At 41.5% G+C, this 27,904-nt stretch overlaps 1 protein-coding gene across 3 annotated transcripts; it reads right to left on the bottom strand.

The window, feature by feature from the left end:
- BEND4 (BEN domain containing 4) lies at positions 1–27,837 on the bottom strand. Of its 3 annotated transcripts, none has more exons than XM_071743651.1 (5): positions 27,358–27,837; positions 19,007–19,573; positions 7,015–7,106; positions 3,737–3,977; positions 1–492 (listed from the first exon to the last, which is right to left on the bottom strand). In XM_071743651.1, exons 1-5 carry the CDS (start codon positions 27,725–27,727, stop codon positions 275–277), a joined length of 1,488 nt encoding a protein of 495 aa, XP_071599752.1. In that variant the 5' UTR covers positions 27,728–27,837; the 3' UTR covers positions 1–274. The 3 variants fall into 3 exon arrangements, with proteins under 3 accessions (XP_071599752.1, XP_071599753.1, XP_071599751.1); XM_071743652.1 differs by having other exon boundaries at positions 377–492; positions 3,808–3,977; XM_071743650.1 differs by lacking the exon at positions 1–492 and having other exon boundaries at positions 3,343–3,977.
- Positions 27,838–27,904: the final 67 nt, after the last annotated feature.

The raw sequence follows: 27,904 nt of genomic DNA, 5'->3' as shown, positions 1-27,904 counted from the left end.
CTCTAGAACTAGATGAAATGAACTATGAATATCCTTCGAGTGAGGGTGCTATGAGGGATTTGCAAATAATAGGCACTGAGAAGTCCCATAGAGCAGCTCTTGAGATGGATTTCTTTCTGTTACCTGGGACATGGTAGGATGGTGGATCTGAAATGTATGCAGTATGTATTCAAACATGCTTTGGACTCTTAAATAAGTATGTAAGTATGTTTAACAAGTAGTCTCTCCTAAATTAAGTGGTTGCTACGGTTGTATGAGGTTCTTCTCACTGCCATCAATCACCAGATCCATCTTGAATACCTCTATTGAAGACTTCATCCTGTGATCCTGGATGGTCAGTCCCTTCATAATACGAGTTCCCATTGTGAAGGAAAGTCCCCACCGCACGCCCTTGACGAGCATGTCCTACAGCATCACTGAATACCTTGTTTATTTGCTCTTCGGATGGCATCCACCAGTCTGGGTTGGAAGTGCAATGCATCCTAATGAACTCTGCAGGAAAACATGCAAGGATAAAAAAAAAAACAAAACAAACAACTTGTCTTTGTAGCATCCATTACCGCCCAGGCACTAAAAGCTCATGAGAAATAAGAAAGGGGGAATTGCTGCACTACTTAAGCAGATGTAAAGCCTTATGGGGGATGCCATGATAATGCCACTTGGACCTATTTTATTGCTTTATTGTGTTTCTTCATGTGCAGTGTATGTTATACCTCAGCTAACTACGTGCCATGTTGGATCTGGATACAAAATCCCTTCTTGTGGAAAAGAAAAGAACTAATTCAAAGCGATGGCTGTAATTCAGTGTGTGCAACACGTGTGAAAGTTAGCATGAACCGGGCTGTATTTCATTTGAAACTTGTGTATTTGTACCTTAAGAGGATTACTCTCCCCGATCTTTGTGCTCTCCCTCTGCTGGCTGCTTCAACACCTGCAGGCTGCACCAGCCACAGCCTGCTTGGAAATGTCACTCCCATTATCTCGGTTTGGTGCTTCTTTCTCTTTGGAACACCTTCCATTTAAATCCTGCTCTTCCCACCGTCCTGAATCAGATAGCCATTTTTAAGAGACTAAATTGAGCTTAGAAATAGATGAGAGGGCTAATTTGGGGGGGCCTTGTGATGATAGTTCTAAATGCAGGAGAAAATTAATTGTTCCGCGTGCAATTTGGTTATTTAAATAGCTGCTGCTTCCAAAGACAGAGACTTGTATGTGATGATTACATTTTTAATTATTTCTTTTTGAGATTCTTTGACATGCAATATACTAAACTTGCAGAAGGCACCTTACCAATTCTGGAGCTGTAACTGCTAGACATAGCTCAAATTAGTCTGTTTGGACTTTGAAATGTCCAAATACAATTTTAAATGTGAGGGCACCTTATTAGATATACTGGCTTATTATACTGGCACCTTATTAGATATACTATACCTCTTGCAGCAACTGAGCTTCTTATTTTTCCCATAGCATTATTCATTTCCTCATGTTGTATTGTGAGTCTCAGGATATTTTTAAATCCTGTTTTCTACTGTTGACAAGCCAACAGCACTGTATGTGGTGTAAGGTAACTTCATTACTGTCACCACATCTTGAGACAAGGGAATGCTGTGCTTTTACATGAGTTTCCAGGCCTGCAAGGTATCTCATCTCTTGGACAATTAGGATGTGATTTTTTCATAGCCCCTCCAGTAGTGTGTCTGCAAAAGTGATAGCTATCTGTTTTAAATTCATTTCCCTGAAAAGGCACAGAGGCAACAATAATTCCTACCTAGTTATGTCCACGTGGGGCTCCACAGACTAGTGTGTTTCTTGGAGAAATGATACTGCAAAAAGGAGTAATGCTATAATTGAAGATGCCAGGCTGTTTTAGAGCTGGTCCCAGATGTCAGTCAATTGTAGAAATGTATTAAAAATGTTTATAGATGTTTAAACTACTCCAATGCAGAGAGTGAAGCAGTTTGTACTCCCTGCTGCAGTAGGAAGGCATAATTGGACATACTGAGAATTAGTCAGACACTTGTTACCTTGGCTTGAAAATAGGTAGGAGCCAGTGGGCAACTGTTGGTACCAGTGAAAGCTGTCATGTACCCACCCATGCACCAAAGGGAGAGTTGCCTACTCTGCTTTAACTGGTTCTTTAGATACTGAATATTTTTGCTTCCTCTTCAAGACTATGAAAATTAAGGAAATTGGCCTTTTTCTTTCTCCCAAGGAGGGCTCCACATGTTCTGTAGGTTCAGGAGCCCAGAAAGGAATGTGGCCATAAGCTAAAGTCCATCTATAGGTGGATTTACTGCTAGTCTTAGTGGGAAGCAGGGGGAAGAAAGGAGAAGAAGAGGCTATTAACACTCTGCTTGTGCATAAATCACTGAGTAAAATTTAAAGCCATTTAGTAAATGGTTAATGCACTTTTGTTTGGTCTTCAGTTTCTAGGAGAACTTCTACAACCCTGAATCTTGCTCCAGACCTCTGTGCAGCACAGTGTGCAATGATTTGCCCTTCTATTAACCTCTGATAGATCATTAGGTCTGGTAAAGTATCATGTAAGAGGTTAACAAGTTCCTTTGTAGTAAAAAAAAGAGCTTCTTTGCCTGATTTGGCTGTATGTAAATCTGAGTTCATTAGCTGGTTACATCAATGTACCCCAACTGTAAGTCTTAACTATTTGGTCTTGTTGAATTCTTCTGCCCTAGAAGGGAGGCTCCATGTCATGAATATAACCACTTTGGACTCCAGTTGAATGACTAAATATACTTTTATCACTGGCTGCCCAAAATGCAGCCTTTTACACTGTATTGATTAGTAAAACATTCTTGAAGTCAGTTCAAGATTTTGTGTATGTGCTCACGGAATACTAAAAAATTAACTATGGGTTAAGGAAATGATAAGCCTATGCATTTATAAAATGAAGATGCTGGTATTGCAAAAATGGTTTTAATTGGGCTTTAAAAGGTCCTATTTTGTAGTTTTGTTATGAAGTCCAGTACCAGACTTTCCAAACAATTTTAGAGAACTGAAGTATGAACTGCCTCAAGAGACAATCCTTCTCAATCTGGACCACAGCTTCACTCTCTGACATTGAGAAATGTTTTCAAAACTCCCCTTCATTTTCAGGTTAAACATGGGGAGAAAGTTGTTCCCTATGTTTTGTTTTTTTTTTTTTTTTCCAGTCAACATTGTATCAGCACTTCAAAAAAAAGACTTAAATCCTTGAATGCATTTGCATAGATTTAGTATGTATTTAACCCACACATGTTCTTAAAGAAATTTCAGACCTATTCTAAATCTCAGCTGTTAAACATCCATGATGCTCTGTGGCCTTGAGGACCATATCCTCATTAAAAAATCCCTTTTGTAATTTCTGTTGTATAACAGCATTAAAGAATGTCCTCTTAGTTTTTATTAAGGAATGCAATTAGGATTGGCTGCTGTTTCCTTTTTTGCTGTTTCAAGTGTATCAGTGCCATGTGCCCTTGTATGTGTCCCCTCTCTTATATATGCAGCCCTGCTTTTTCCCATTTAAAAAAAACACCCCAAAACACACACACAATACATACATATGTATATGTATGTATGTTTAAAAAAACATAAAAGCAGAGGGTTTCTGGTTGCTTGTCACCTGCCTGTGAAACCCCTTCTAGTTCTGCAACTGTCAGCCAAATGCTTCTACTGAGCCAGAGCCAATGTGGTGAAATGAGATCACATATGGTGGACACTGAGCGAAAAGATGCAGTACCTCTGAGACATGTTACTTTTACTGGATCCAGAGGACGTCTTTCAGGACCTGTCTCTCCTGACTGCACTGACCTTTTCCTTTTTCCAAGGCCGCATGAGTACTTAAGCTCATCGGTTGTGAAAACAAATCTGATGAGATAGCGGAGCAGCCGGCGTCCGTCTTTCTTGGAGGAATTTACAGCCTCATCCCACTGTTTACTAGTGATGTAGACAGGGTAGTTGTTCAGCAACTGCTTGCTCCCCTGAAAAAGCAAAATATTTCCATTGCTTATTTTACAAGGCAAATAAGTAAAGATGTCAGTTGCAATAAAAAAAAAGCTTTTTAACTGGCTGTGATACTGACAGCCAAACAAATCCTGAAGCAAACACGTAATGGCTCTTACTGAGAATGAGTACTTTTAAAATTACATTTCCATTTTCTAGAACTCAAATTTGGTGAAGTACAAGGAACATGTTTTGTGAGCTGGCTACTGATAATTTCCACTCTAACAAACAGGTTAAAAAGAGTTAAAGAGCAGTGACTGGGTATAATATTTAAGTAAAATCTTTCTCCTTAATCTGTTAAAATGCATAAAAAGGGTCTTTGAAGAGTATGATCAAATAGATTGCTTCATCGCAGCTGACAGTTTACTTCAGAGGTGACTCTTTTGGTCTGTTTTTATAATATATTTATTACCTCTGTAGAATACATCTGAAACTTGACAGCAGTTATGTTACTGTGAAAAATATAAGGAAAATAAATAAAGGAACTATAAAAACTAAAAGCTTCATTATTATTAATGATTACTGTATTAATTCAAATTATAGCTTTACAGAAATGCTACCATGTCAGCTTGAAAGAAATTTTGCTTTTAACCTTCGTAATTTGTGTGCTTCAATATCCCAACATTAAATGAACACTGTAGGATTAATTATGGGGGTTCCTGTAATCCACCTTCATGTATAAGCCTTGTTTCATCAATTGCAACTAAATTGTATTTAATCCCTGTTGCCCATAAAATGCTGTTGTTCAGGATTACCCAGTTAATATAAGATGGTTCTGTAAATAACTAAAATACACAAAACCCCCAAACTGCAGCCTCCTAAGGACTCATTTTTTACGACTACACCTCTTTATTAAAACACATAAATCTGGAGGCCCAATTAGTAAAAGCTTTGTGTGGCCTCCAGCTTAGATCAGAGCTCAGACTGAGCTAGAGAAACAAGGGTCTGATTCTCAGTAGAGGTGGTCGACTGTTGCAGAGTTCTCCTCCTCACTTTCAGATCTTTGATGTCTGAAAACTATTTTAAGGACTAGCCTTGTCTTCTTTCATAGACTTACAGCACCCTGGGAGACAGCTTGGGAGCATCTTTGAAGTTTTTCTTCAGGTATTTGCTTTTAATTTTTTTTGCAAGTTTGATATATGTGTGGAAGGTTTTATTTAGTGGACCATGGTGAGCAGGTCCTTGGAGAATCTGCTGGTATTATTTACAGTACCACCACCACCTTCCACAATGGGGTCAACTTCATGGAGAACTCGGCCTGTGTGACTTTCTGCCACTTGTTCACCTTGGTGCAAACCTTGCTGGCTTGGTGCAAACTGCTAGCAAAGGCAGCTACAGGCAAAGCCAGAACTCTGCAAAGGAAGCCAAAACACCAAACGAAGAAACACACTTTGTCTGCTGGGCCTCTATTCTTTCTCCAAAACATCTCAAACATTTGGCTTGTAAACCCTACTTTGTAATATCCAAGAGAAAAACCCTTTACCTACAGTCCAACTCTCTATAGTTTGCATTTTACTTGCCTGGTCCCACTACACTGTTCTGTTAAACAGTTACAGGGGTCTTGCTACAGATACAATTCCATCGCATCCTCTGAAAGTAAAGCACACCTGGGGAAAAGATTCTTGGTAAACACATGATGCAGTTTGGTGTGTCCAGCAGTCATTAAGCTAAAACAAACAGAAAACCTTCCAGAAATGAAATAAGCAGATCCCAAAGGAAGAACCAATGTACAAATGCATTCATGCTTGTATTTGTACATGATTAAACTTATAAATAAAAGAGTAGCATCTATGTGTTTAATTGAATAAAAAATTCTGTCACATCATGACAAGTTATTCCATGTGGGACATTACAGAACAGCCTCATTTTTTACAGTGTTTGAAAATTTTAGTGAGGCAAAAGATCATTAAAAAAAGGAAAATTAATCCTTGGGATATATTTCAGTGATAACAGCTAATGATATATATAAATATATATGTATCTATGTATGTATCTATTTGTATGGGATAAAACTGAATGGAGGAGCAAAGTGATGCATATCTTGCTTCAGTGAAACTATGGTAAGCTGGACTATGTGAATCTTGCACTACAGATAATTCATGTGCAAACGGAGGTCAAATGAGACTTAAGCCTTTCCTCTTCTGATTTTGTTTCTGTGAATAATATGTAGTGACATGTATACAGTACAGAGAGAAAAGCAGACATAGCAAGAGCCTCAAATACAGACAGTCTACACTAGGAAAGTCCTAACAAAGACACTGCATTTTTACAAACCTGGATAGTAAAAACCCTGGAGCAAAATTAATGTGAGTTACAGCATGGATAAATCTATACATCTACCTTCTAGAGAAGAGAACTTCAATTTCCTGCTTTTTCATTGCAGCACTTTTAAACAGATCATAATTACTAAAATCCCCTGACCAGGTATCAAGTCTAAAACTGTCAAGACTGAACAATTTGTTTGAGACACCTTCTGAAAAGTAAGACCACTCCAAAGACTTGCAGAAGTCTATATTTGGGAAACATTATAAACATTATTCCAGCATTAACCACCTGAGAGCTGCATTAGAGCTACACTGATCCTGCACACAGGCACATGGGTGTCGGTACACAGGACAGGTGGGTACTCTCACCCCAGCACAGGCTGTAGCCCCTCTGCACAGACAGCCACCGACCTTCACCCAGCTGCAGTTTTCAGCAGGCTAACCCTAGCTTGAATTCTATGTCCTAAGTGATGTTTCTGAAGAAAAGTGGGAGAAAAATTACCCACAGCAAGGCAGTAAGGCTGGTGCCGATGGAGGGGGTTAGGTGCTGCTCAGTAAAGTCAGCCTAGAACATACTAGTGAGGAGTCTCCTGCATTTGGGGGATTCCTGTACTTAAAAATGACAGTTTAATAACACATTTACACATTTTTTACTACTATGTTCTTCCAGTGCCTACTGATTGATTTGCCTACATGGTTTCAATGAACTGTAAAACACAAAGAGATGTATCTGGTCTTCACAGCATACTACCTCAGTCGGATGGTCTGCTGGCTGTGGCACCATAAGCTGGTTGTGATGCTGCAGTACAGTCTTCAAATAATCTAAAACAGTCTGGCAGGGCACTGCATGAAACAAATGGCAATTACTGTATATTAGCTATCTAGCACAAAATAGAACAACAATATTAAATCAAGCAGAGTTCCTCGGGATCTGTTTTGTACATCTGTGAGATTTATTTCAAATAGAAAATACTTCTCAGTTTGATTTGTGCAGTCATTTCATTCAAAAAAATACACAACGGATGTTTTATTTCCCATGCTGAGGTCTCTGACATTGCTTTTATTTTCTGCCCACTAGTTTTCAAAGGCTTTTTTTCCTAGTTTGAAATTATAATTACTACAAATACAAATTAGGTCAGTAGAAATTAAAATAAGAAAAAAAAATGTGTAAATGCTGTAAACAACCCAAACCATACAAAGGAGAAAACATTTCTTGGACCTAAATCATGCACTGATTAACATGTAAATACACTCAAACGTTTTTGAAAGTACAGTCTGATTAACTATACTGAACAGATTTAATGATTCATACACTTTAATTTCTTTTCCCTTACTCCTCCCAAATTTGTTATAAAACTAGGTGTTAGGCAAATTGTTTTATTTCTCTTTCCCTCATCCTCCCCCTTTCCATTCTCATCACTCTAAACCATTTCAGTAGTGGTAGCAACATCCTATTCCCTTCTGTTGAGGCAATAGGTTAATTAGGGATGATTCAATTACAGGTCTCTCTTAAACAGATGCTGCCACATCCCTGATTAATTCTGGAGTATTTTTGAGATACAGGGCTTTTCTCCTGAGCCTCAAATGTCATAGGAGAATTAAACAGATATTAATCCAACGTTATAACTGACTTGTGCAACACTAACTAAGCATTATTTTTAAGGTATCTTACCACTCACATTTTGTATGGGCTGCTTTTGTAAATAATCAGGGATAACCTTAGCTGCAGCTAAAAATTCAGAAAAAAATATTTCAATGTTTCAATTTTATTTTATTATTTCTTAGCATTCAGTCTTTAGAACTGAAAAAATGTAGCATTTTGGGCTTTGTCTTAAACTGGCAACCTAAAATCAAGCACTGACATCACTGTCTGGGTAAGATTTACAGGTATTTTTCATCCTTTCCTGGGCACTGACACTGAGCAGCAGCAACTATGCCCTGGTACAGGTAGGCAGGGTGCAGAACACCTTAGTTTGTGCAAAATTAATTCTTTATGAATGGCTAAGTGGTATTAGATCCAACAGTCCACATACAGAAGTCATGCAAAGTGCCTGCTATGAATAACAAACTCCTGTCATTTCACCACATGATAACTTTTCTGTAAAGACAACCCAGCAGTGCATTTTCTCCCCTTTCATTTGATAAATCCCTCTTTGCCATGGGAAGTTAGGAGCCTCTGGGTTAGGCAGAAGTCAGCACTTCTCATGGCTTGTACCTGTGTTATTTTCCCAGTGGCTTCACTGCTCACTGCTAGCCCAGGGCAGGGTGCCCACAGTGTAGCTGCTGTGCAGTGACATTGCCACAGGAGCAGGAGAGACAGGATGCTGCTACTTTTTTTTTAGACAAAAAAAAAAAAAAAAAAAAAAAAAAAAAAAAAAAAAAGCGCCCTTTTAAGTATCACCAGATAGTTTTAGAAAATGTTTCAACTATGAAAAAGTCAGAAGGGCAGTCAAGCTTCATAGTCTCAATAACACATTCTCAATGTCCTCCCTGTAATGAGCTGTGTATTTAGCACAGAGCAGCAATCAAAAAACTCAATACACGTTCTTACATGGAATATAGGAGAAAAATAACCACAGGCAACATTTTAGCATACTGGATACTTGTAAGCAGGTGTGGCAAAAAAAGGATTTGGCTTTCTACCCCCTGTTTTTATATATAGGAAAGCACATGTGGGGAAAACAAAAGACATATTTTTTTTCTTCATGTGTTTGGCTGATGCTTAAGATAGTATTTTGCAGCCCTTTTTTTACACTCTGTGTGTGTTTGATGGCTGGCGCATCAAAAATTAATCTTCAACTAGGAACACACATGTACAGGTTACTCTCTGATTAAGCAGATGTCCAAGAAAGAGAATCCTGAAGGCTGGTAGTCCCAAGCAGCATCAGGAACCCTGTGACAAGGTCTGCAAAACCTCCCACTCGGGTGGAAGTTACTGCACTTAACCAGCATCTCCTATGAGATCCTGGATCACCTGTGAGGTGACAGTGAGGATGGAAGAGGCTATGATGGGTGGTTGTACAACTGCTGGAAAGATACCTGATCCTTGGAGGAGAGCTGGATGAGACTGGAGAAATCAAAGGTAGTTGTGAAATATCCTTTTCCTGCCCTGTCTAATGTGTTGCTTTTCATTTAGCAAGCCCACTGAGGACACAGCTGCTGAAGCATCAGCAGTACCTGGAAACTTTAGACTCCTTTTGTCCCCACCATGGGAGCTGTGCTCAGAACAGCCTGTGAAGTTTGTACTTGGTTTTCTGGTTATCTCTATTAGCAAAAGTCTGTGGTGATGACCTGAAGGCTCTCAGACAAACTTTTTACTATTACCTCTAATTATGTAGAACAATGTGGGGCCTGAAAGGGAACAGAATATAATGCATCAAAATTTTTCTAGTTTTTAAGAGCTGATCTCACAGGGGGATGGTATTTTACCCACAATAAGTAATTTCACTGCAGGTTATCCAAAGATGTATATACCTATGTTCTTCCAAAGGGATGGGAGCAAGAAGACAACAGGAAACTATTTAACCTGTTACATCCCCAGTAGATGAAGTACAGCTCTATTTTAACTGTATTCCATTGATAAAGTGTTTTCTCATTGTTGGTGAGAAATATGGAAGTACTAAAAGTTGGCTGAAGCTTATGAAGCTTACTTCTATTTGCATAAGAGCAGTACTTTTTCAAGCACAAAACTGAATGAATTTGTAATCATTCTTGTGACTGGAGGACTCTGAGTGTTTGACTTGCAAAGCCACCTTACATCACACTGTCTGCTCTTGGTACAACCTCAGCCATTCAAACACCAGATGCTACCTGCAAAGCCTACAGGAACTCACACAGAGGACAGTGTGAAGCTGAAAGTCAAAGCTTCTGTTTTGCCTCTGTGTCCCTCTTATGGCTCTGCATATATTCTTTTTGCAAAGAGATAAGAGGAACTGCTTCCTTCAAACCCTGCAGCAAACGTAACTTTGTAAGAGCCTGCGGCTCCTAACTGTGAGTAGAAAAAAAATCATTTAAACCTACTAGCTTATTTATTTTGTATTTCTCTGACTTTGATGTGGTCTCTAGAGAGTTAACAAGACCACAACCCCAAGAGGGGATCCTCTGCATGCTTATGAACATATCCACTATCACTTACAACACCAACAGGGATCTGTGCCTACTGTAACCACAGGAAAGATGCTAATGTTGAAATAATGATTGCTTGTTATGATTTAGTAAAAGGCCTGTCAGGAGGCAATAATTTTCCTCCCCATTAGGAAGAAGTTTTCACAACCTTTACTTTCTGAAAGTGCCAGTGACTCAGAAAAGACCCTGGAAGTAGTAAAGCAACTTGGCACGTAGCAAGTTAAAAGAGCAGGATCTTTCCTGGAGGTAAAGGGCAAGGAGGAGGTGCTACAGGCCACTTAACATGCTGGGGAAGACGCTAAGATGCAAAGCAGGGACTAAGCAGGACAAGAGTAAGAGGTGGCAGGTCTTTGTTGTTTATTGATCCAAGTTTTAAGACTTCATTGTCATTCTAGGCACTGTATGCTGTAACAAGTGCTTCTTCAGCATAGCTTGTCACAGCTTTGTCTGTGGAGTATCCTAATTTCTAATTAACAGTTGAACAGCGTGGTGGCCACTGACTGTGCTGATGACAAAAGCCATGGTGTGATCTCTCAGTCTGACCTGCCACAAAGTGCAGCAGCTCCCCAGGCTAAATCCTTTTCACACCAGACAGCATCAGGGGGTAAACAGTACAACAACTTCAGCCATCATTCCCCTGATGCAGATTCTACCTTTGGCTCATGGCTACAGCCAAAAGCTGAGTCCCTGCACTCCCTGTCCCACACCGTCCCTTCTGGCCACTTGGTGCATCAATACTCAGCCACTGTGTGCTCCAGAAGCCTTTCTCAGTGTCCATCTCCTTGTGGCTGTAACCACGCAGAGCTGATGCTCTCTGTGCCTCAACACCTGGTAAAGCTGAGCCCTGCTTGGCTGAGGCTGCTGCCTCTCACCTGCCTCACTCACTGCTACCTCTGCACCACTTGCAAGCTGTGAGCAACGACTCTGTGCTTTCTTTCACTGATAGTGATATTCAAAACAGAGGCTGTCAAAGGTTTCACCAAGAATCACGCCACAAATTCATCTGCATTATGTCAATTTCCTAAATACAAATACTTCTAAAAGCACTTTTTGGAATATATAACATCCTAAGGACCTGCAATGCGCTCATCAAACAAATTTTTAATCTCAGCAAAACCATAGTCTGGCAAGATATTCCCTGGTACTAACTCATTATTCTCTTTTAGTACTCTATTAATTGAAGCCAGCATCAGCTGTGCAATTAGTTTGTCTGGGCTCAGGATCAGGCCAACAAGCCTACAGTCATCTGGGACATCTCAAGTGTCCTTTTAAAAAAATAATTGTAATGTGTTTTCATCTTTCAGTCTTCTGGAGCATCTCAAATATTCCAAAACATATAGAAAAACATAGTTACAGTCGTCTTTGTCCACCTGCATTTTTGTTCTAGTTCGAGAACTGATTTGGCCAAATCTCATGATTCTTAAAGCATCACACTGTGGTAGCAGCTGCTTAATGCTTTTGGTAACATGTTGATGTGCACTCAGGGATGAAAAGCTGATGAGCCCAAGCAGTTAATGCTCTCAGCAGCCTCTGTTGTAGCTCTCCTGGCAATACCAGTCTCTTAAAAAGGGACTCCCAACTCTGCTCTTGAACTACTCTGTCTTACAGCCTGGGCTGGAATCAGCATCTCTTTATCAGTTCTAAAAAGGCTGGCAATTCTGGCACTGACTAACAAGCTCTTCAGTTGTGCTGACATGGGAGGGATCTGTGGGAGAAAGCTGAGGTTCCTTCCACCTGAAGCTGCTGTTGAATTTGTGCTATGATGCAGAGTTTCAGTGGAAAAAGAAAACATTTCTACCTGCTTACCATCACCATTATATGGTAGATTGCATCATTTTAGTCCTCGTGAGCACCAGAACAAAAATAGTCAATGAGCAGTTCAGTATTACTGACGAAACTTACTATCTCCATCTGGTAATGGACTCATACTTTTATTAAGACTCAGTATTTTTCCTTCAGTTCACCAGGGAAAGAATGTCCCCTCCATAGAGCTCCCTAGATGCTCTGGAAAATAATTATTTTTTTCACATATCCTCACCTCTGCTTTTTACTTATCACCATCAGCTTCCCCTTTTCTCCACTTGTTATGCTTCTCACTGTTCCTTCTCTTTCCCTCTAAGCTGGTTGGTTTGTAAACAGCATGAAACTTTTCCTCTTAGGTAGTCTTCTGGGGCTTTCAACAACATGCTTTCGAAGTTTTCCAATTATCACACACACTTTTTTTCTATTTTTTTTTAAGCTTTAGCTTTTTTAGTGAAAGTACCAGAAACATCTCTATTATTGGTCTGGGCTGGGTTTTTGCTCATTATAAATGTTACTGGGCCACATCACTTATATTGGTATCCATCACAACAAGAGTGCTCATTTATCCTCCCCAAAACGTGGCCTCCAGTGTAATACACTCCAGGCTGTTTATTTTGCCAACGCACAGTGCTACAAAGAGACAGTTGGTCTTGCTGTAAATAAGACAATCTCCAACAAAAATAAGGTATATTTCTAACCTCTACCGAGTCATCCATCAGATAACCCTTGCAAGAAGGGATGGTTCATCCCCAGAGTGGCCTCTGCCCCCATGAGCAGTCAGTAAGGAATTTGGTTATTCTGCTCATTAATGAGATTTTGTGCTCTGCAGCCAGCACCAGGTAGTATTCCTCCTGGTGCTTTGCAAAGCAGAAGATGAATCCCCTAGCACTCAAAGCCATTTACTTCTGATTCCCCAGCCAGGAGAACAACTGGGAAGGGTGCACATCTACACCCAGCCTGCTGAGGCTGGCAGCTGTTAGTTAGGGCTGGATCAGCACTGCAATGCATCCTCCTTTGCTTGACCTTGAGTGATGCTTCACTCCGAGTCCATTGCAGGGCATTTCTAAATTGATACTCGACTGTCAAAAAGATGTAACAAATGATAGGGAACCTGCTGATGAACTAGATGGCACTGTGAATTTCTTAAAACGTTAACAGAGATGCCTTCTCTGTCTGAATTTGGACAAGTTGTGCAGTATAACACGACTTGGATCATTTTAGCTCATACGCTCATTTATTTCAATAGTCAGCTGAAAGCCAGTGAACGCTGCATGGACAGGCTGTGAAGGAAAGTTGTTGGGGTGCAATGAGCTGGAAAAAAGAGTGGGGGGCAAGAAGAGATGGGGTTAGTAAAGAGGAACTGATCTTGGTGCTCAAGACCCTACAAATTTGAATGTTTGTAATTATATGGTAAAATAAAACTAGCACTCATTTTTAATAAGAGAAGCAAGCAGAAAAACTGACATTACATGCAGAAGGATGTTAGATTGTCTAAACTGACCTCTTGTACCTGCCAGAAGCAGAGAAGGAAGAAAAAATTATAGCAAATATCCTGTACCTTTTAAATTCCCTCAGTTGTGTTTTCCAGGTCGAGTGGAAAACTATTTTACTTATGTTAATCTGGCTCTGAAAAGCAATTGTATTTATTTTGATTTTCTTTTGCAAAAATATTTCCTCCAGAAAGAAGGATTTTGCCCTCTCCATGCACCCCTAGGATGTATACCTCTGCCTAAACAACAGAAGAAAACAGACAAACCAAGGCAGCTCTGAGTCTCTAATTTAAGGGATTAAATGTGGCTTGTACTTTGCTTTCTGCTCCCTCACTTTCCTTCTACTTAAAGAAGGTAGCTTGTCCTGTCCTCCCTTTCACCCATGAAATCTTCAGGACAGGGATGTTCCCCGTAAGCCCCTCTAAACGTTTATACTGCTGATAAGTAACAGGGAAACCAAGGAGCCCCAGGTGATCAGGGAGAGCACTTTGTGTCACTAAAATGCCAACTCCTGACCTTCAAAACACAATCTGAAACTCAGACTGGGCAGTTCAGCTTTGCTGGGCTGAACTGCAGCCCTCCACAAAACGCCCACAAGCTCTTGCTCCCCAGGGTAGGCAAAGAAACCTGCCCTCCCCAAATTCTCAAAGCTTTTTTACCTGTAAGAGTGGAAAAAAAAATTAATGAAGCCCTAGTCTGCAACAGTTAAGTGTTTCTGTAAGTTTTTGTACTAGGGCTGGTTTAGCAAACTAAGCTGGCACCCCCAAGCTGCCAGCAAATCTGTGCTGCAAATTCAAAGAGGTTCTTATGCCAAACACGGGGTGACCGTGCTCGAGGCTCTCTCTTCCCCGAGTAACTTCTGGCTTTGAAGCTGAACAGCAGAACGAGGCCAGAGATCAGACCAAAACATCCAGAACATCAAGGGAAACCAAAGAAGTGGTTAAATGTGAACATCAAGAAAGGGGACATGAAAAAGTGTTCGTCACAACCCTTGATGGCTGCTTTATCTGCACGGTGGCTGTGGTAGGCTCTTTGGAAATGCGATGCTCTGAAACTATAAAGGAGACAGGATTTGTAGGGGAAAGTAGTATCTTTTATTAGATCACCCAATAGAGTTAGGGAAAAGTCAAGCCTTGGGCACACAAAACCTCCTGGAAAACTTGTCTGACTTTTTCAGTCACATTGGTATTAACTCTACCTGCAAATCCTGCTTTGCTTTGGCTACTCTCAGCTACCACAAGTGCTGTCTCTATAGGTCATCACCTCTCCACATTTGAGGGGGTTTTCCAGCCCCATTCTCTTGCTGTTTACCAGAATATTTTTTGCTGCCAGGCTAAGACGGTAAGAATAATTACCATACGTATCACACACTTCTTCATCTTACTTACTTATACCTTTTGACTATTTTCATGCTGGTTTGCCTGATACCATGCAGCAAAGCCAGGAACACCAATAGGCAAACCCCCAAAGGCAAACTCTGGCCTTTACTTTAACCACCTGGAAACAATTTCTTTCTTTTAGGCCCAAAACTATGAGTGAGTCACATTGACAATACTGGAGAACTGCTTAATATCCTGATATATTGGATAGTCTAAATCCAGGTCTTACATGCAGTTTCACAAATAAGTCTTTAATTTTACTATTGGGAATGTATCACAGAACCAGTAATTTTTATACAGAGGAAAGAGATTAGGAGGCACTTTTCTCCTTGTATAGATGGATTACTTTGCTCTGTTCTTGACAGTCTCAAATCCCTAAAGAGACAATGATAATTTTGCCAAACTCCTTTCAGGAATTATCTAATCTTTGTTTTTTTTTTTTTAAAAGGCAAAGTAACACAATGAATTAAAATGTTTCTCTTCTTTTCAGTCAAACTGGAAAGCAAAAATGTTCAGTTAATGTTTTTAACTAAAAAAAAAAATATTGGGGAAAACTGCCCAAGTTGCAGGAAGTCACATTTCTCCAAAACCAAAGCACTGAATTATGATTTTTTTCTTGTTTCAGTCCAACCAAATGGGTACTTTTTAAGAAAAAACTCAAAACCAACAAGCAGAACATAAGCAATATTTTACCCATGTAATCATTTTTCTACAATGATTACCTGCCCAAGAGTGATGTTAGACTATGGAAAAAAAGATCCTACAGTACTGGAGAGCTTTTGCAACAAAAGCACAGAATTCTGAAAACTGAAAAATCTTGTTTTCTGTGTCCAAAAGCTACAGAATAGTATGTCTTCTGTAATGTTAATTAAAAAAAAAAAAAAAGTCATTGCCTTTACATCTGCTGAGAAAACACTCTTCTTCCCGGTAGTCTCTTTGTGAGCCATGCAAATGGTGCTTTGCAGAGCTAGAGGCAGAGATGTACAGCAGTAACTATTTTTAGATTGCAAACTCTCATGGATTTTAAAAGGGCTTTTGCATATGGAAGTCAAAAAAAAAAAAAAAAAAAAAAAAAAAAGCAAAGTATTTCAGGAAAAGGATAAAATGATTCATAGGTGGTTATGGAGCAGAAGGGAGGGGTTGGTGCTTTTATCTTCTGTTGACAGGAATGCTAAGTGGGAGCCTCAGCACCCAAGAGGAAGGCAGAGTGCATGGTCCCTGGCCAGCCTCACCAGGCAGCTCCAGCCCAGCTACCCCAAGGGTGAGTGGAAGAAACACGGTTCCAAAAAACTCTGGTCTGACAGCAGCTAGAGGGGACAGCATGGCAGCCTCGTGGCAGGAGACAAAAATAATTAGATAATGCCTTTAAGCTCATTTTCGGTCAGTTGTGCTCAGTGGTGGCTGCGGGATGGCCTGGGGAGCTGAGACCTCTGAGACCACATAGCAAAACCTGAGGGCTTCTTCTGCAGCTCTTAACACTCCCCCATACACATGGGTCACTCTAAACATGTCTCTATACATCACCCAAACTGCAGCAGATGCATAAGATGATGATTTCATGCTAGCTGATGAAGTCCTGTGTCCTTTCACATTTATTTTTTGTTTGCCTGCTTCCTTCAATATGCTGTTAGCAAGATGTTTCATTACTCCTGGGGGTGGAAAATGACTATGCTTATGTATGTTTATCTCTCTTCTAAAGGGAGAGGAAGGGTAACTGTGATGACCCAGGTAAATACTGGCTGCTTAGCCCGACATTAATCCTAGCAAAACACAGGAAATCACAATGGGATCCAATTGACTTAAGAACTAAAGAATATGAATATAATTAATGCCAGTCACAACTGTCTTACAGAAAGTGGATCTTGTCAGACTAACTTGATTGTCATTCTTTGATGAGATTACAGGCTTGCTTGAAATAGTGGGCTTGAACAGAAGTAATATATCTAGACTCCTGAAGGGCATTTAACTTACTACCACGAATTATCTGATTGCAAAAGCAGCAACACACAACATCAGTAGACTGGAGAGTACACGGACTAAGAACCTGCTACTGACATCTCAAGTATTTGTCATTGGGGGAATCATCACGAAGAGATGTGTTTCATGCAAGGCTTGACAGGGAGTGACAGCAGGCTCAATACCATTCAACATTTCTAGCCAGGATCACAAAGCTAATTTAGAAACGATCAAAACAAAAGTTAATTCTGGATGATACGGAAACTGGTGAACCAGCAAAAAGGGGGCCAGCAAAGCAGTTGAAGCAATCTGGATCACATAGTTAATGAACACAGCCAAATACAAAGTACGTATGTCTTGGAACCAAGGTGCTCAGAATGGGCAGATCAGCTGCATGACCAGTGGCCAAATGACCAGGGCAACTATGGCCAGGAACAAAGACTATTCACCTTTGCTCAGGCAGATAAAACACATTGCATGTATTTCCAGTGCCCAAATTGTAAAGAAGGGGAGAAAAGAACTGCAAAGGAGCACTCAATGCATGTTAGGAGTTGTAAACAGCTCTGTTTACTTGGTTTATCTAAAATGGAAATTAGTCCAGTTTTCAATCTCTAAGTAGCTTCATCCAGGGACTGGGACTAGGACTCAGCAGGAGCTGAAGTCCACACAACTCCCTTTGTCAGTGTTTCCACATGATGTACAAACCCCTACGGAATCCAGTGAGACTGCATGAGTTACAGTTACTCCACAGATTTTGGGAGGGAAGTAGTAAAAATTTTGGGTTTTCTGTACACTGAACAATGCTGCTTATGAGATTTGCTGGTACCCCTAGAGACCAATGAACAAAAGGAAACCACAATGTAGTACAAATAATGCAGAATACATCACTAACAGCTGGGGAGAAGAATGCTGAAGATTGCTGTTTGGTTTTTGCTCAGATTTTGGAACTGTTTACCAGGGCACCAGTTGGTTGCTACTTTCTTCCTTTCTACATAGTTACCAGCTTTGAGGTATTTTCATTTTTGCAGCCAATGCTAAATTATCAGTCTTTTTCTGTCATTTAGGGATTAGTTCAATTAACCTTGCGTGGATCTACCCTAAGTACCTCAAAACTAGCAAAGGTGCAGCTCTCTAGCTTTTATACATGCCAAAAGCATGTTGTATACTTATTTTCCTTGCTAAACTCCTAATTGCACTAAGTATTATTATTTGAGGTGTACTTGTTCCTAAAGTTTAGAGGATAAGGGTCCAAGATACTGTGTTCTTATCCAGTATCACTCTTCAAGTATCTTGGTGCACCTCAACAGTGAGAATGTCTAAGTTTAAAGTAGCAAAAGAAGTTTTTCACAGAGGAAGTTTCTATTAGATGGGGCTTTTTTTTTGGTTTGTTTTTTTTTCCTGTCTGCTGTCTTACTCCCAGTGGCTACTAGGTATTGCTGAACTGAAGAACTTTTTGTCAACTTTTTTTTTTTTTTCTTTTTTCCAGGTTTTATTTGAAGGTGAATTGGAGATGTATTTATGCTTGTCACTGAGAACAGCAATTTAAAAGATACTATCAAAGGTGAAAGCCAAATCTGTTCCACTTAAAAGCATGGATGTAACTTTGTATGGTTTCTTTAAGCAACCAAAAAATGGAGCCCCAAATGGGAATTAGGTTTATAAGCAACAGTGTCACTTAAAGAGCAAGATAGATAATTAGGTTTTAAAAATCCACATTTGACATTACTGTGGCAAACCACTTGATGTCTGAAATTTGGGATTACAAGTAAATCCCAAACTGAACACAGCTCACTAGGCCTAGGACTCAAGATTCGTATATATGAGTACAAGCAGGTAATTTTTCAGTGGACACAGCTATAGGAATTTTGGTTGGAGACAAATTCCAATGTTTGATTACTATGATGACAACCTTAAAAAATTAGTAGAATTTAAACTATTACCCAAAATATTTTTATCACAGATTGACAATATTAAATGACAGATTATTTACCTGGAATGCTCTCCAATTTTCTACGAAGTTCCTCATTTTCTTGTTGCAATGAAATTACCTCCTGCTCTAGTTCTTGACACCGAGGGCAGTAACCTTCTTCCTCTTCCTCCTCTTCCTCCTCTGGAAGTGTAGAAGATGATGGGTGACCATGAGATTCAGATGTTGCTGGAGATGTCCATCCACCTAAAGTGTGTACTGGAGAGTTTGAAAGTGGATCCATATCTGCCAAATGGCTAAAATCATTTACTGATGAGGTGTTCTGAGAAGGAAAGCTCCCAGAAAGCAAATAGTTTTGAAGAGAATCAGTAAAAACTCTCAGAAAGGCTGAGGTTTGTTGTTTCTTTTGCATATACTGCATCTCTATGTCTAAAATGTCTGATGTCTGACTATGGACCATTTTCCCAAGCTGACATTGCTCTTGTCTTTCACTATAATTTGGGTTTTCCTGCTTTATACAAGAAATCATGGACTGAGAGTGATTGTTGTCCAGTAGTTTTCCACCACAATTTAAGAGACTTAGAACCCGGCTGCATTGTTGGGCAAAGGCATCCAGAATCATTCGACTCTCTGCAACAAAAGAAAAGATGAATCACAGAAACCTAAAGCAAAAGGTTATGCCAGGCAGCAGCAGCTAGATAAATGAACACAACTGTTTACAGTAGCATGCATTTTATTTCTGAACACACCAAAATTATGGCTTCTCCTTTAATACTTCTGCAACACTATGATTTAAAACAATCCTGACTATGCTTCTATTTTGAGAGTGCCCTCATGCCCTTGCTGTTAATCAGAAATGCATTGTGATGATAGTCACTGCTTACTGCCATCTTCTTCCAGAGGGATTAAGACAGGAAAATGGGGAAGAAAATACAAATTCCAGCCATTTTGCTACAAGTAACAGTTCAAGTAAGCACTTCCCTAGAAGCCTGTTTCAAACTGCTGCTGGGAGTTGCCTGTATGTATTTGCAGGCCTTTGCTCTTCATCTCCATCCTATGCCCTGCCTCTCTCCAACAAGGCTTCCAAGCTTTGTTTTGTCTTCCTTTCATCTTTGCTGCACTTGTTTGACATTGCACATGGGAAACTCATTCCCAGTTCTGTGGACTTTGCTTCTGTTCCTTTTGCTTTAGACTCCGGATACGTCCAAGTACAACTCAAGAGTGACAAGCACAAAACCCTGTTCTTATACCAAGGCGAGGCACCAAATGTACAACATCAAGCTCCTCTGGTCAGAGAAGGAATATTTTTCTGTTCTGCAGACCTATGAGTTTATGTTGTATCACACAGTATCACACAGTGGAGAGCACTGCAGAGTTCTTCAAGCAGCTCTGGACATAATCAGGAAACTCTACATAGGGTTGCACAAGTTCCTGGAGGCAGAAGCTCAGCTCTGGAAGTAGAACAAAGATGCCACAGTGCACCTGGTCAGCCTTGCCTCTAATGCCACATCTCTGGGGGCAACACTCTATGTATGTAGCTCAAGCTGCTCTACCTGTTCTTGGATCCAGATGGAAAATGACCAAGACATTTATAGTATGACCTGTTAGGTTCCCAAATAAAAATAATGCCTTTAAAATATTTTTAGCTTATTCACAGCCGAGTTACTCGAGGTGTCTAAAAAGATGTAAGTAATATTTCACATGAGATGAAAATAATGAAAAAAAAAAAGACTGGTAGGTATAAGCTGCCAATTTTGGAGAGCACTTCTCAGGCAGACTTGACTTTTAGAAAGACACAAATGCATTTACTTTTGAAAAGGCAACCTGTTATAGATGCATGAGGCTAAGCACTCCAGATGTTCATTAATCTTAACTTCATCACTAGTGGTGAAACCATGGCCTCATCACACAGATAACATGTAAAGAACAGAAACATTCAGATTAATGAGGGGGCACTTCTTGTGGTACTTCTCCATGATGCAGAAGATAACACCTTCTGGAGAAAAATCTCCTTCTCACTGAGGTTAGCACAGCTGGCCTGAAGAACATGGAAAAGAATGCTACTTTGCTTTTACCATCCTCCAGATGTCTGCAAAGAGGGCAAGGCTGAAGCAGCACACAAATACCTTCAGTCTGAATGCAGCCTGAGGTCATCTCCCCAGCACAAAACCCATGAGATCTCCTAAGGAATTACCTGTAAGAAGAACAGGTACAATGCTGGGCTATGAGGCTGCCAAGGGCCAAGAGCCCATGTGAAGAACTGAGATGGCCCCAGGACCACTTAAAGCATTCTTGCAATCATATGCTGAAGAGCAGATGGGCTCAGCTGAAGCAGGACAGGTATCTCCAATACATCTTTGATCCAAAATGTTAAGCAATGTCCTCTGTCCCCACTACAAACTCAAAAGGGCAGAAATGGACAAGCACTGCTGCTCCCTTTGCAAGTGGGTGCTGGTGAGGTGTCAGGGGCTCTGTAGCCTTGGTACCTCCTGCCTGTCTTTCCATTTTACTGCCTTAACCTAAGGCCAGATGTCTTTAATCTTTATGATGCAAGTGCAAAATAATACAGCACAGCAGATGTAATATAAATGAAGAGAACGGAATCCTGGTAGCACTGATGCTTTCTAGCTGGGACCTACTGATAAACCAGAAGAAAACCAAGAAACTAAGCCATCATTAAAGCCCTCAAGTTGTGCATTCTTTGCCTTATTTCTTTACTTCTCACATTTTCCCTTTAAAATTATTACAAGATGATATTGATTGGAACTTTGCAATCCTACTACAGTTTTCATTCATTTTAATCCTATAATCCGATTCCAGACCTGAAGTCATATTTACTGTTTGTTTTTTAATCATTATGGTCCCTGTTGACAAAACAGTTACTTATTCTTTGCATATCCTTGTTGCAATGGGACAAAATATGAATGAAACAACCAAAAAGGGATTAGATTAGTATAAGACATGTTATACTAATATATGGTTTCTCCTAAAATATGGCAAAAAACCCCATGATGTTTCAAATGCCAGTTCTGAAGAATGCTGTAATACACACTAACATCAGTAAAGCTAAATTAGTTTTGCTGTAACACTGTGTGCATTAGGTACATTCGCTGTGATAATGGTTTAAAACTTAACTGAAATTTTATATAGAAATGACAATATTGATTTAATCTTCAGTTCAGTATCAGATCTACTACAAAGACACAATAGCAGCTATTACTCTTTTTTTTCTTAACTTCAACCTATACTGGAAGATACAAAAACAAAAGTCAAGGCAAGGCAGGGCTATTTTGAAATGCTTTTTTGTGGATATCACCGGGCAGCAACAGCAAGAGATGCTCTCAGCAGACATTCTGGAAACATCTGGCTCTGTGCTGAAGCGGGTACCACTTGGAAGTAACTTCTGCACCAGTAATGGTACACATACTCACAGTCTGAACAAACCTAAATGAGAATGGTAACTATGGTTATTTCTTGTGATGGAGAAAAATTAAAAACAAATGTTGCCCATGTAGTATATTATAGATATTGGGATTTCAGCTTTTACAGACTGACTGTAATTATAACACAAGCCCTGTGCAGTGTTTAATCACTAAGAAATGACAAAAAGTTGTTTTCATGTGATTACTACTGAATAACCACTGATTCTCAACTCAGCTAATGTAATGTATGTATTTTCTAGAAAAGGAAGTTTCTATTGAAATGACTGCTCTGGACCAAAACACTGTAAAGAGTTTATTAAAGTCTGATTGTGATATTCCTTTTTCTTATTACAATGCTCACCAACCATGTAATTCTACTGTCTCAGACCCCACAGTCTTTAGTCTTAATACTATTGACTTTAACTAGACTTTTGCCTGAAGGTATATATGCTGAATCAGGCCCATGAAGTGCTAATACAACAGGATGAAATTGCCAAAGTATTCCTAACTAGATTATTTGAGAGTGCAAGCAACCAGAAGATACCAGATACCAACACCTGGATATAGCACTCATCTTTACATCCTTTTCTCATTGATGCTGAACCATTGGGCTTCACAGCTATCCAACTGCCAGACTAAAACCAGGGGTTTATTAAGAGCAAACTTCTGAAATTCAACCTGATGTCTTACATAGATGTATCAGAAAAGACGTCTGGAAAAACTGGCAGGTGTAACAAGTTTTCCTACATCTGAGGATCTTTTCAATACTTACACCACACAGCTTTATTAATAAGGCATTGTGTTGGGTCTCAATGGCTTCAGATTTGGTCATGGCTCTTCCATAGTTTTCTTTGTAATCTTGGGCAGCTGGTTTAAAAAGTAATCTTTGTAACTATTGAATGGGTCTGAATATTACACATTCTCTCCTGCAGGGAATATATTTATAGGTAATTTTCAGCAAGACTCAAAAGCCCAGGTTCCTTTCAGTCATCTCACTCCTCACCTTGCACTGATCTGTCCTCTCACTTCATGATTTTTATTTCTTGATTTGTTCAATTATTATATTATTATTGATTTAGATCCCAGGGCAGCAGCTCTGTACCCCCTAAATGATTGTCCCTGCACATAGACTTTGTCATTAAGTTTTTAGATATTAATACTGCTGTAAATATCTATTGTTGGATAACAAACTGAGAGCATTTGACACTCCCCATGGCTGAGCCATGCCTTCTTGGGCACTTGGCATAAAGACCACTGAGACAGTCCAGTTGATGAAAGTTAGAAATGCTTATCCATTTCAGTATTGATATGATACATCCACTTCCAGATGAGGGTTCTCAACATCTCAGTTAAGGCTAAAAAAATGTTCATCACCTTTGTTCCCTTTAAAATTTTTTTCCTGCCATGACACAGCTTCATTAACCAGCTGTGTTAAACATGTCAAGTTGTTGGCACTGGAGTAACACCTCTAAGATAGCTTTGCTCTTTGGTTTCCATGAAAGCCCACCTTAAACTTTAAGGCATACTGCAAGATCTGCCTCATGTGTTCCTAAGGAAAAGGAGTTTCTTTGGTGGGCTATGATATTATGATACAAGACAAAGATACACATTGTTTCCATACCAGGAAAATAATCTGAGTAGACTAATGAGGAATAAACATTTTGCAGGAGAAAACTGGTATCTGCTGGTGCCTTGAGTTCATCTGTTTTCATGGCTTAGTCTGCAGCAGCAGTGGTCAGAGTAACCACCATCAATGAGGAGAAAGCTTGTGTTACAATGCAAATCACATTTCTCATTGTAAGATGACATTTCCCCAGAGGGATCTTTCCCTAGAAGCTGGGATCTCAAGTTCAGCCTTTCCTTACCATGGTGCAGGCTGGAGAACACCTTTTTCTCTTTCCACTGACCCCTCTTCCTGCAATTCTTTGGGAGCCTGGAGGCCAGGTAGCCTCATAGACAGGGACTGAGGAAGAAACCATTCACTCTTGGCAAGAGCTCTAACCATTTGGAGATCTTAAAAAATACAAAAGCATCCTTAGTTGTGGCTGTTTAAGATGCTCACCATCAAAAGCAAACTCAGTGATCTGAATCCAAAGGGGTCAGAAACATCATGCATGAAGATTAAGAATCAACTGCATTAAGTGTCTAAGTTGCTAGTGCAACATCCCAGACATCCCAGGAATGGTCTTGTACTGTTTAGTTTGCTCACTGTTGCCTGCATGAGCCAAGATGCATCAGCAGACAGAGGGGAATCTCTGAAGTTATGAAATGGGTGTTCCTACAAAACTGCCATCTACAGCTCTTCACTCCTTCACTCACATAAGCCAAGTGCTGCAGCTGAGCTAAGTGGGGAAACTGTGCAAGCCATGGGTGGTGACTGCCTGGCTCGTGGAGAACATCTCATTAGACCTGCATATGGATGGATACCTGCTAGGGGAAGGATCCTTCCTTCCCCACAACACCCATCACTCAGGAGATGAACCTCTGGCTAAGATGTGTTCTGGAAAGGGCCCAGCCCTGTGCCCTTTGCTGCTCCTGAGGGAACCCACAGACACAATTGGACACCATTGGACAAAGCACAGAGCATCCATGCATGGAGCAGACAAAAAGGCTTCTGCCCCCCGGGAGCAAAACCCCAGTGGCAGCCTGAGCTACTAACCTGACACACATCTGTTAGGAGAATTTCAAGGTGCTGGACAACAGGATGGAAATGCTTCACATATATACAGCCCCAAGGTCCCAACCTGCTCACCCTCAGCAGCTCCTGGTCAGCTTGCTGGTATTATGGCTCCTCCAATACAAGGTGCCTGGTGTTTCTCCATCTCTAACCAAGGATGATAGATGCATAGCTCAGCAAAGCACCCATTCCTCAGGGACAACAATACCCAGGAGGTCTAAGCCTTGCCTTTTGCTTTAGCAGCTCTGGTAACAACTTCTACAAAATCTCACTTCTGTACACTGTAGTCTGTGATTTGGTTTTTTTCCTGTTTTGCTTGGTACTTAGCTCTTATCTGAGAGAAGGGTATGTTGGGTAAGTAAAGCCTGGATGTGGGGGTGATGGGACAAGGGCTTCACAGAACTTCAGTGCACAAACAGCACTTCCTTAACTATCTTTATTTTTTATTTCAGCACAGGATTGAATCAACTACAAACTTTGAAGCCTGCTCTAGTGCCTGGCTAGTACAACCTAGAGGAGGAGAAAGTCCAAACTTCTGTGCATCAAAGCCCAGAGGGCTTTGCTGTGAATATGGCCTCGTGTATCATCTGCCAGACAGCTGAATGTTTTCCATGGCATAATCTGCTTCTGTAAAGAAATGTAGGTGTCACATTCATCAGCAGTGTTTTGATTGTGGGACCCCCAAAATACCAAACTACCACCATTTGGGCATTTCAAATAAGAAGTTGTTTCAAGAAAAAGAAAAGATAACCTGCTACACATCATGGAACTATGCATCAGAGCTGTGAATTTTCTGTCTAATCTATTCAAGTATTAAACTTTTTTAGTAAAGTACTTGGATTATTTGTAACAAGACATGATAAATTCATCCAGTACACGGCTGCTTCTGAGCAAAGACAGGCATTGAAACATAGCCATATATCCTATTAACTAGCATATCTCTGTTTAGTAAGGAAATGTCACCACATTTGTTACAAAGGCAAACAGCAACATACTAAAACAGGATCCAATTTTTCTAAATAAATAAATCAATGATGTGTCAAAAATTAACAGATGAGTTAATATACCCGATGTTATCAAAACCAGATGGTGCTTCATAATATTCATCCTGCTCAGTCAAACCCTGAATATATTCTGGACCATCAGTATATAAAATAGGATGCTGCTATTTGTGATGGCAAACAAAAGCAATCATGCCTGCCAAGCACATACTATAACAGGCAGCATTTCAGCTCTGCTAGACAGAAAGTAATTAGAATGCTTTTAATGTCCAAAAGAATGATGCTGATAGGCTGCCACAGATGTGTAGATTTATGAATATTTATATGGTGGTTTATAGCTGACACTTTTATCAGTTGAAGAAGATAAAATATCTGCCTGACTCAAAAGCTTGACAGTCAGGTTAATAAAATCTCATTAAAGAGAATGACCTATGCAATTATATAGGATTTATTGTAATTCATTTTTGATTGTACTCTGCTTAAAGATGCAATTTCCCATTTCCTGATGCCAAATTTAGGTTGCATATCAAGATCTACGTGGTTTTTAACTCCAAGCCATCACTAGAAGAAAGATACGCGTTCAGCATCTCAGTATCTTACACCTTTAAAGAATAATAATAATAATAAAAATTAAAAAAAAAAAAATCTCGTCTCCTGTTCCTCGCTGCATTTTATGAAAACGGTGCGGGCAAGCAGCCGATCTATTTTCTTTCTGTTAAAACCACAACCGCCTCTCCAACAGCAACCTCTCCGTTCCCAGCATCTCGCTTCGTCAGCCAGCCCCTGCCTACCCGTCTTCCTCCCTGGCCCCCAAGGCAGGGAGCGGCCGGCCCGGGGCTGTCCCCTACCCCCGCCCCGCAGACGGCGCCGCCGCTCCCGCAGGTGCGAACCGCCCGGCGGCCGCTCGCCCCGCCAAGCCGGGAGCGGCCGTCGGCACAGCACCGACGGCGGCGGGGACGACTCCCATCCCCCCCAACCCCGTCGCCACCGGGGTGATGCCGGCCGGGCAGCTGCCCCGCTCCCGACGACGACCCCGCCCGCCCCCGGGAACTTCAGCGACGCCCGACCGACGGTCGGCCACAGCCGCTCACCCCGTCCCCTCAGCGCTCATCCCCGGGGCGCTGCCGACGCTATCCCCGAGGGGGGGACTCGAAGGGGAGGGAAGGGGGGCGTGAAGGGGAGCCCTATGCCAGCCCCTCGGGAAAGGGGTGCTGGGAGGTGTGGAGGGGGGGGAGCCCGCAACCCCCATCCCGCTCCCGCCTGCTGCAAAGTGCCCCGCGAAGTTGCGCGGCGGAGGATAGGAGTTGCGGGTACCTGCGCTCAGCTCCGCGCCGCCGCCCCCCGCCACCGCCGGGCAGGGGCCGTAGCGGCCCGAGGAGCTGGGGGCCGGCGGCGGAGGAGGGCGGGGGTGGCCCTGGGCAGCGCCGGGGGCGGCGGCGGGGCGGGCGGGCCCGTTGGGGAAGGGGCCGTGCGGCGCGTAGGGCAGCGGCTCGGCTGCGGCGTGCGGGAAGGGCTGCCCCGCTCCGCGCCCGCGGGGCACCTCCACCATGGTGGGTCTCTCGTAGCGCTTGGCCAGCGCCGCTCGCTTCCCGGGGAAGGTCTTCAGGACGCTGTAGGGGCCCCGCTGCTTGTAGATTTTGGGGGTGCTGGGCCCCTCCTCCGCCGTCTGCATCTCCTCCTCCATCCTCCTCCGCCGCCTCCCCCGGCCCGCCGCGGCCCCGCTCCGGGGCTGTGTCTGCCGCCGCCGCGGCTCGTCTCTCTGGCACGGCAGAGCCCCGGCGCGGCGGGGCGCCGGCCTGATTGACAGGCGGCCGCGCCAATGCCTGGAGGGAGACGGGCGGCGACCGGCAAGTGTTTAGGG

Source organism: Heliangelus exortis, chromosome 4 (assembly GCF_036169615.1).
Source record: "Heliangelus exortis chromosome 4, bHelExo1.hap1, whole genome shotgun sequence".
NCBI lineage: Eukaryota > Metazoa > Chordata > Aves > Apodiformes > Trochilidae > Heliangelus > Heliangelus exortis.
This window is presented reverse-complemented; position numbering and strand designations above follow the sequence as displayed.

Coding starts and splice junctions, on each gene's coding strand:
- BEND4 (XM_071743650.1), bottom strand. CDS start 27,727: ATGGAGGAGGAGATGCAGACGGCGGAGGAGGGGCCCAGCACCCCCAAA. Junction 7,107..19,006: donor AAAATTGGAGAGCATTCCAG/GTAAATAATCTG, acceptor TGTTTCATGCAG/TGCCCTGCCAGACTGTTTTA. Junction 3,978..7,014: donor CAGCAGACCATCCGACTGAG/GTAGTATGCTGT, acceptor TTGCTTTTTCAG/GGGAGCAAGCAGTTGCTGAA.